The sequence below is a fragment of the Melanostigma gelatinosum genome, assembly GCF_949748355.1.
Source record: "Melanostigma gelatinosum genome assembly, chromosome: 8".
NCBI lineage: Eukaryota > Metazoa > Chordata > Actinopteri > Perciformes > Zoarcidae > Melanostigma > Melanostigma gelatinosum.
The window spans coordinates 415,579-424,124 of record NC_136641.1 but is presented as its reverse complement, the minus strand read 5'-3'; the positions used below and the strand labels follow the sequence as shown (position 1 = coordinate 424,124).

General features: G+C 42.1%; 1 protein-coding gene across 1 annotated transcript; it reads right to left on the bottom strand.

Annotated features, from left to right (window-relative positions):
• Window positions 1-3,879: 3,879 nt before the first annotated feature.
• Window positions 3,880-7,535, bottom strand: nppa (natriuretic peptide A; the record flags this gene model as incomplete). The annotated part of the gene is made up of 3 exons (XM_079273042.1): window positions 3,880-3,884; window positions 5,189-5,510; window positions 7,425-7,535. 3 exons carry the CDS (start codon window positions 7,533-7,535, stop codon window positions 3,880-3,882), a joined length of 438 nt encoding a protein of 145 aa, XP_079129168.1.
• Between the last annotated feature and the right edge of the window lie 1,011 nt (window positions 7,536-8,546).

Here is an 8,546-nt window from a genome sequence, read left to right as displayed (position 1 = left end):
ATTTCCTCACAGCCAGCACGACGAGGACAAAAGACGGCTCAACGATCGGCTCGAGGACAAAAGACGGCTCAACGATCGGCTCGAGGACAAAAGAAAACTCAACGATCGGCTCGAGAACAAAAGAACGGTCAACGACGTCCACAGCCTCAGCCAGCCGCATCACCTCCCCCCATGGCTCAACAGAAGAGACTGCGCGCCTCTCTGGGAGCTTCTGCGCCAGCATCCAAGCATGTAAAACAAAGTTCAGACAGTGAGGATGATTTAACTTCGGCTGAGGCGACGTGTCGGCGCGTCCCTCCCGGGAATCATCGGTCAGGAGAGAGGGTTGATGTCTTCCTGCCGGCTTGTGTGCACAAAAAGAAAAACGGAGAAACGGATCGCGGAAGTGATCCGCTCTCGCGGGATGAGGGGGCCTTACTCGGAATCGAACACGGCTGTTTCGACCAGCGAAATGGCTTGTGACCTGACAGGGTTTGTGGAGGGTGAAGGCCGCGGCTTCCTCGTGGCCTGCGTCGCCAGCGTCGTGCTGGGGGGGGGGGAAGAGGCTGCTGGATCTTCTGTGGCCAGGACCGAGGTCCAGGGCGAAGAGATCGATTTTCGCTGTGCTGGTGCTTATAAGCGGGCCTGCGCGCACAGCGCGAGGCTGCTTTTCGGCCAATGGAGGGCCGGCCTCAGCGGTGGCCGAAGCCGGGAGGTGTGGTCATCGGGGTGGACATTGCTCTGACTTGGGATCAGAGCTGTGTGAGGAAGGAAAGCATGTGAGGAGCTCAGCCAGCCAGGAGGTGGCGCCAGACCCCAACACTGATGTTAAATTAAGCAATGATGAGTTTTCACTGTTAATTTAACATCTCTATTACATGTTGATGCCTCCATGACCAAGTTAAGCAGATGAGACTGAGGACAGCTATGTAGAAGAAAAGATGTTCACTTTGTCTAATATGTAGCTTGACAGAGTTCTCCATATGTGTCCTGGTGTTCTCATGTTTCCTTACCTCCTCATCCCTCACTCCTGTAACTATCCGTGCTGGATCCGTCCCCGTTGTTTTAAAAAGCTAAATAAATTATTAGCATGACGCTAGCCAAACCTGTCTGGTGTGCAGCTAGTACAGAAGCTTTGCATGTACTGCTTCCCTTTCCCGCGAGTCTGCTATCTGATTGTGAGGTCAGGCTGATCTGATATCAGCTCTTTGGCTGCAGAATCTCCGCCAAAGTTCTCCTCTCAAACGGGTCTTGGAGGAGGAGTGCTCGCGCTGGCGCGGGCGCCTGTAGAGACTTCTCCTGACGAGAACTCGCAGCGAGGGGGGCCTGATCGTTCTGGCCCATAGCTGAATCTATTTGAGGGCGCTGATTGGCTAAATTGTATGTCACTCATTTATATCTTGAATCAGCAATTGGCTAAACTGCTTCATAGACCCGTCTCTTTTGGGCCAAAACGATTAGGCCCCCCAAGCTGCGCGTTCTCAGAGTGTCGTGCACACAGGCGGAGAGCACGAGCAGACGAGCACACAGTCGGAGAGGACGAGCAGGAAAAGCATATATTTTTCGCAGATATCATATTTTACACACATTACTGGGTACATTCCATAGTTCAAAAACACAAATATTGACAATTTGTATAATTTATGATTATTCTCATTATTTTTTTATTTTTTATTTTTTTTGTGTGGCTCATGGTGGGGCCTCATTGAAAACGGGTCTGCGACCCTCTTTTGGGTCGTGACCCACCAGTTGAGAATTACTGGTTTAGTGAGCATTCCTCAGACCACTTCCATTGTGAACAAAGCAGGCCATCTCTTTCAATTCTTAAATAGGTTTAAAATAGGCATTTTCATACTTTCATGTAAATGTGATTCCACTAGGCTACATTACAAATCTGCAATGATTGAATTCATAAGTGTTGCATTTCTATTTGGGGTTTGTCATTTGTATTCAAACATACATGAAATTAGTGTTGGCAGTTCATCTTGGGACTTACTAAATGCAGCAATATGGATAAAACTGTGACATTTTCAACAGCAAACCTGTAAACAAAGGAAAAAGTGAGATTTCACATCTATTTTTTGTTGGGACAGTCAGCATTATTCATGATTGTCACTCCAGAATCTAATTTATTAATTAGGCCTTAACCACACTGGTGTTTTAATACTGTACTGCATTATACAGACAGATGAAAGAATGGGAAATTAATTCGTCATAGTATTCATAGCAGTTCATATTTATTTGCAAAAAGTTGTTTCAAGAGCAAAATCACCATAGAGACTAAGATATCCCGTAAAAAAGTAACTTTGGATGAATAAAAGTCTGTAGACACAGAAAACTGTCAACCACCTAACATTACATTAGTGCTGATCTGAACAGATTCACTGTTCAGTGCTTGGAGGAGAAGTTACCACTGGTAGAGGGAGGTGGGATGGTCTGGGGGGAAGCATTCCCGTTTTTGTGGTCTTTCCAGACATGGGATACACAACGTTTAGGGAAAAGTGAGGAGGGTGCATTTCATCACAGACATAAAGAAAGCACACATTCGCGAAGGAACCGGCGTGCACGTCTGAAATGAGGTTGACTCCTTGATTACATGTTTAATAGTTAACGAGCTGTGGCTGTGTCAATATATCTGCTCATGCGGGAGTTAGGGCAGGCGAACGGACATCGGCTGTGTCAAATTACGTTTTTTTAATATAACGTGTCCACGGAGGTTTCACCTCCTCCCCCGCTGCTGCTTCTCTTTAAGTCTGTAGTGCGAGCCCAGCGTCCATCCTCGGTAAAATAACATGTCCGGACACGAAGCCGACCCTCTCCTAGTTTAAGCACTGTAGAAAAAGAGCCTCATCAAACTACCATTAATGTTCATAAACGACAGCTTAATTACATTAGCAACGTTATTAAGGTTGCACTTCTCAAACGGACGGAAGGACAGCATCCCCCTTTGTATGAGCAATGAATGCTAGCGTTAGTTAGCGTTAGCTAGCGTTAGCTAGAACGCACGCAAATACAAAGACAGTCTGTTAAGTAGTTGTCCATCCTGCCACAAAACATATATGTTCATGGAAAACACAAGAACCTCTTAAAACAATAAAATGTCCATTTCTTACCTTGTTTAAATGAGTGTACAACAGACGGTCTTCATCTCTGAAGAGAGGTAATGGCGGACATCAGAATTCGAAAGAGCGATCTGATGTGACGTCATGTGGTCACGTGACGTCATGTGGTCACATGACATGAAAACTTCTGGTTTGAAGTGAAAATACAATTTTATTTAAAGTATTACATTTAATTTACTCCGTGGGGATTGTCATTTGCTTTCAAACAAACTGAAAAACCCGCTTTAAATAGTAAACCACACATTTCTATTCAACCAATGATTAAATGCACTTTAAGTCAATGACACAGTCGTTTCACTTTTTTCAGTGTACAGAGAAGAATTCCGATGTCAAAGGCAAACAAAGCTGAAGCGATATAGTATTACATTTTCTTCTACGAGTTGGAAGCCAATCACCATCAGTTGAAATACACATTTGTGACAATGACTTGCCCCTTAACTTGAAATTCTGGATTTACAATGGCACAATACCCAATGGTGCAGGCATGCAAAAAAAACTGAATTCTACATGTGAAAAAAAGAGTTTATTTATTTATTTATTTGTTAGCACTTTAGTAACTCATCTCCTTTAGGGCTTAAATGTTACACGGTGTATAATGGACTCTATAGAATACTTTACACAGTTGACAAGCAGCCCATTTGTGACTTCAAACAGAGAAATACATACACACACAGCTGAACTGTGACTAATGCAAAATCATACATATGCAATCTATTTGCTTGTGTTCCCAGTTGGAGATCAAACTACAATCCAACCTGTGTCCCAGGAAACTGTCCGACTACCCTGAAGGGAAAACAACACAAAAAAGGAAGAGGATTTGTTATAAACAACTGGTCATGTAGTGTATGCATATTTATTTCATGTTAGTAGCCTCTAGACCAGGGGTCGTCAACATTTTTCAGGCCAAGGACCCCCAAACTGATAGAGAGATGGAGCAGGGACCCCCGACTATATATATTGTGTAAAATTGTGTTTTATATTAAACTGGGCCTAGTGCCATGTATAAACATACCTCTTTATTGTGCATTCAATACTAAGCGATTCAAACAATACACAGGTTCATATATTCATGTTTTTATTGTAAACATGTGCAAGGTACAGTGAGTAGGAAGGCCGTGCCACTGACATTTAGAAACATACCTTGTCAGCTGATACCAATGCCAACATCAACATTATCTGTCAATTACATGATAATCATGCAGACAAGCTATTCAAACTGATGTTTTCATTTTAAACATAAATGTGGAAACGAAAAATGAGTGATGACCTATTAGTGCGACTGCCATGCATAAACATACCTGTTATCTTTCATACAATACTGAACTATTAAAATACTGGAGACATTCATGTTTAGAGAATTTTTTTAATTTTTTAAAATGATCTAATCAACCAACAATTTGGCGGACCCCCTGTTGAAGACCTCTGCTCTAGAGGCTGCAGTGTTCATTACATCCCACAATAAAAACAACATACTGATGAATTCATAATCTCAATCTGCCTGTGTGTTAATTACAGGGTTGGAGTCAAGGCATGATGAGCCTAGCTTAGCATAAAGACCCAGGGGGAAACAACAAGCCTGGTTCTGTCCAGAGTTCAAAAATAGACGTGCCAACCCTTTTAAAGCTCACTGATTAACATGTTGTTTCTTTTTTTTAAATGTATCTAAAAATAAATTAGATTTAAAAAGATTTAATTAGTTTTAGGGAGAGTTACATGATGTGAACAACTTCTTGATGAAAAACAGGAGAGAATTTCAACGGGATTGTAAGGAAAGGTCAGGACAATATCAGAATGTCAGATAACCAAAAATCCTCTGGGGACCAATAATAACCAGAGTTCTATAACTGCATGTAGAGTCAATCATACAAAGATTTCTTGTTTTTGGTATGGTATCTTGTGAAAAGTTATTAATCTCTTACCTTTGATGAAAAATATTTAGCCAATACATGTTTTTATAGTAAATAATCCATTGACATTTGAAAATCTGACTTCCAAAATATGACCACCTAACCAGCACAAGCATTTGACCCCTATGCTTCAGTGTCCTTCATCTAAATCATAATTGGATTGTCATGCTGCAGTCTTACCTCTTCCATTGTTGCATCCCAGACCGCTAGCATTTCCTATTCGATCCATCCTGGCTCCAAAGCAGCCAGAGGCCCGTTTCCTGGCGGTCAGCAGCAGGTCCTGCAGACGGCTCCTCTGACTCTGGGTTCTGCTGTGGCCCTCGGCTGGTAATTGGGATTTTTCTGATATCAAGGGTTCTTGGTCCCCCTCCTGGTCCAAGTTCCATCCCCTGCTGGCCTGGCTGTTCACAGGCTGCTGTTTTGTCCCATCGTAATCAGCTTCATCCTCCTCCTCCTCCTGTGCCGCATCAGCCAGAGTCTCCTCAAAGCGCTCCAGTAAAGACTGGTGTGGAGAGGTGAAGATGGGTTTACACTCAAAACTCAAACTGGTTACATTCATACTGGTTATGTTATAGTTGACAAAATAAACACATGCTGATAGGAAACAGTAAGCCTTCTAGTGAACCTGTGGCTAAGGATTGGCCATAACTTGGTCTCGGGTGGTGTTTGTGGTGGTAATGTTAAAGGTGTTGCTAAAGGCTGCTAGAAAAGGAATGGTTTGGAAAAAAAGTAGAAGTTAATAGTTTAAAGGTTTAAACTAGGCTTGCAAGCAAGTACAATGCGGTCCAAGCACCCTGACGCGATTCAGACCTTGAGGTTGACCGAGTCGAGGAGATAAGAGTATCGCTGAGTAGGGCTTTAACAGCTACTTTTATACACATTGTCGGCTCGGGCAGGTTCAAAAGTGCCTGGAACTGATCCCGCCTTGGACCACATGGATTGTTGAGTTTGTGCCTGCACCAAATCTATTCTCAATAAATCATTTTGTACCACATTTATAACTGAAAAGAAACAATGATTCATACAAATCTAAGCCTAACTTCACGTATAACTTCACATAACACATTTGAATGCCTTAATCCACTTGAACTTTACGTAGCTATTGTAGTGCAGCATACATACGTATGTAATGTATTGTCACATAGGTATGGGCTAAACACCACCTGTGTGTATAACATTGCTCATATGGAATGAACCACATATGCATACTGTTGAGTAAGGTTATGTTCCATACCCAAATCTATGAATTGAGACGTCCATATTCCTGGAACATAAAGAAAAACCTGTATGTCCCAGTTGCTCGATATAATATGGTATATGGTGATGATGGAGTAACATATCTACCGGTTTTATGTGCATTTTCAATTTTTGCACTATAAAAACAACTGAGTTGAAACAGCATAAATTTGAGCAAAATATTGCAAAAACATTTTTCATTTGGCTCAGGTGGAATTGTTGGTGTATTGAAAAAAAATGTGACTAACAGCAATGGAAACAGACTCAACAGATAATTTGTGACGTACATGAAGTGTCCTCGTTGAGACAAAGAATTGCTGCAGATAAAACATCAGCCCTTCCTCATGTTAATAGCCTACATAAAACAAACACTCTTTCTCGTTGTGTCAGAGGACTCTTCTTCTGCAATGGTTTAATGGCACTGATTAGAGAACTAGTGCCACCTGTAGTTTATCTCTATGTGGCGAACTCCTGATTTTCAAATAACAGTAATGGATGGAAACAGCGAAACATTTTAGGAAATACTCTTGTGATCCAGGGTTAGGAAATTTATTCTAATAATTTCAAAAGGAAACATGAGTGCTGCCAGCCCTCTTCCTGACTATATGATTAGTATTATTACTACTTCTTGTTGTTATTAATGTTATCATTAACATAGGTACTGCTAGTGGTGGTGGTAGTAGCTGTAGTTATGTTAACATTAGTGCATTTCGGGCTTTTTCTTTTCCCATGCCTTTCCTAAGTTTGCCGGCCCCCCCACCCCCGTCTTCTATACACAGATACACCAACATCCAATCAACACAACACCAAACAACTGACACCACCTTGTTATCTCTGACTCAGCTTCCCTCATGTTGTTTCAGACTTTTGTCGCGTACTGTAAGATACTAAAAAGAGGTCATGACCTCAGTGTCCTCAGTAGGAGCTACACCTTGCAGTCTGAGGCAGACATCTTAAAACCTATACAGGTAAAACCCAAACTGTATGCATCATCAGAAACCACTAAAATTAAGTAAGAAAATGTTTTTATAAGATGTAAAAGTGTGGAGTTTTTGGACACATTGTGGATAAACACAACAGTCCCGACCACTCCTGTAGAACATTCTCACCTTTGACAGTCTCTGTCTGCAGTCTTCACACAAACAGGTATGATGACTAAAGGTGTGCGGTGGTTTCTTACCTTGATCTGAGCCAGCTCACTGGTAGAAGAGGGCCTTCCCAGTATGTGGCTGCTAACCAGTGTGTGCTGACACAGCAGGGCCAGAAGGCCCCACAGGACCGCAGTCCTCATGTTATCCTTCTGCTGCTACTACTGCTGCTACTATAGTTTGCACTGCACGATTTTATATACATGCCAACACGCATACACTCACCACGCAACAGAACGTCAGTGTCAGTGGCTCATCGTTTTGTAGATCGCCTCAAGTGCATTCTGACACCTCAGCATGATAAGGCAGCTGGTCAGATGTCCCTTTAAGTGGTGCTTGGTGGTAGGTGTTGTGTGTGTGTGTGTGTGTGTGTGTGTGTGTGTGTGTGTGTACAGTATATGTGTCTGTGTATCATCACGCTTACCAGCCAGCAGTGGCATGACCTCAGGAGCAATCTTGGAGCTCTGAGCTCAGACGTGGTGTGTATTGACAGGAATTCAGCATTCACCATGCAAATACTTAACACTGTCTACACTCAGTCTGAAAAATACCATAGTAGGTAAATCTGCTGCTCTTGCTAGGCTACGTGGAGGAAACATGGTTTAGATTAGGAGAGGAAGGAACCAATGTCATCATCAATTTAAGACATTTACGGTACATAATATTGTTGATCTTCTAGCTAATGAAATGTCTGTTTGGTTTGGAGTTATGGTTCAGTCTGTGAGGAAGGATAAGAAGGTTTAGCTGAATGTAAAATTGCATATCAGTTATTCTGATATGCAATTACATTGCTGGCAGTACATCAGAACATTACTGTGCTGTTTCCACAGAACCCAGTAAAGAAGAATGAGGAGTAGACAATGTCAAATATTGAAACAATTGTTTGACATTTTGTAAAATAAGCTACTTCTCTTTCTTAATAAGACTGAAATGAAAATGTGAATACAGGGTCACCATATGTTCCCAAGGTCCTCTTTGTAAGAGATTGGTAAATGCTATCATAGCTGTTCAAATTGACAAAATAAGTAGAAGTCGAGGAAGACAGAGTTGTCACGGGAGTTCACGGGTAGGACCCAAACGCAAGACCACAGGAGACAGAGTCCGATATAAATAGATTTTATTTTGCCCGAATAAAGAGGACAGGTGTGGAGCCC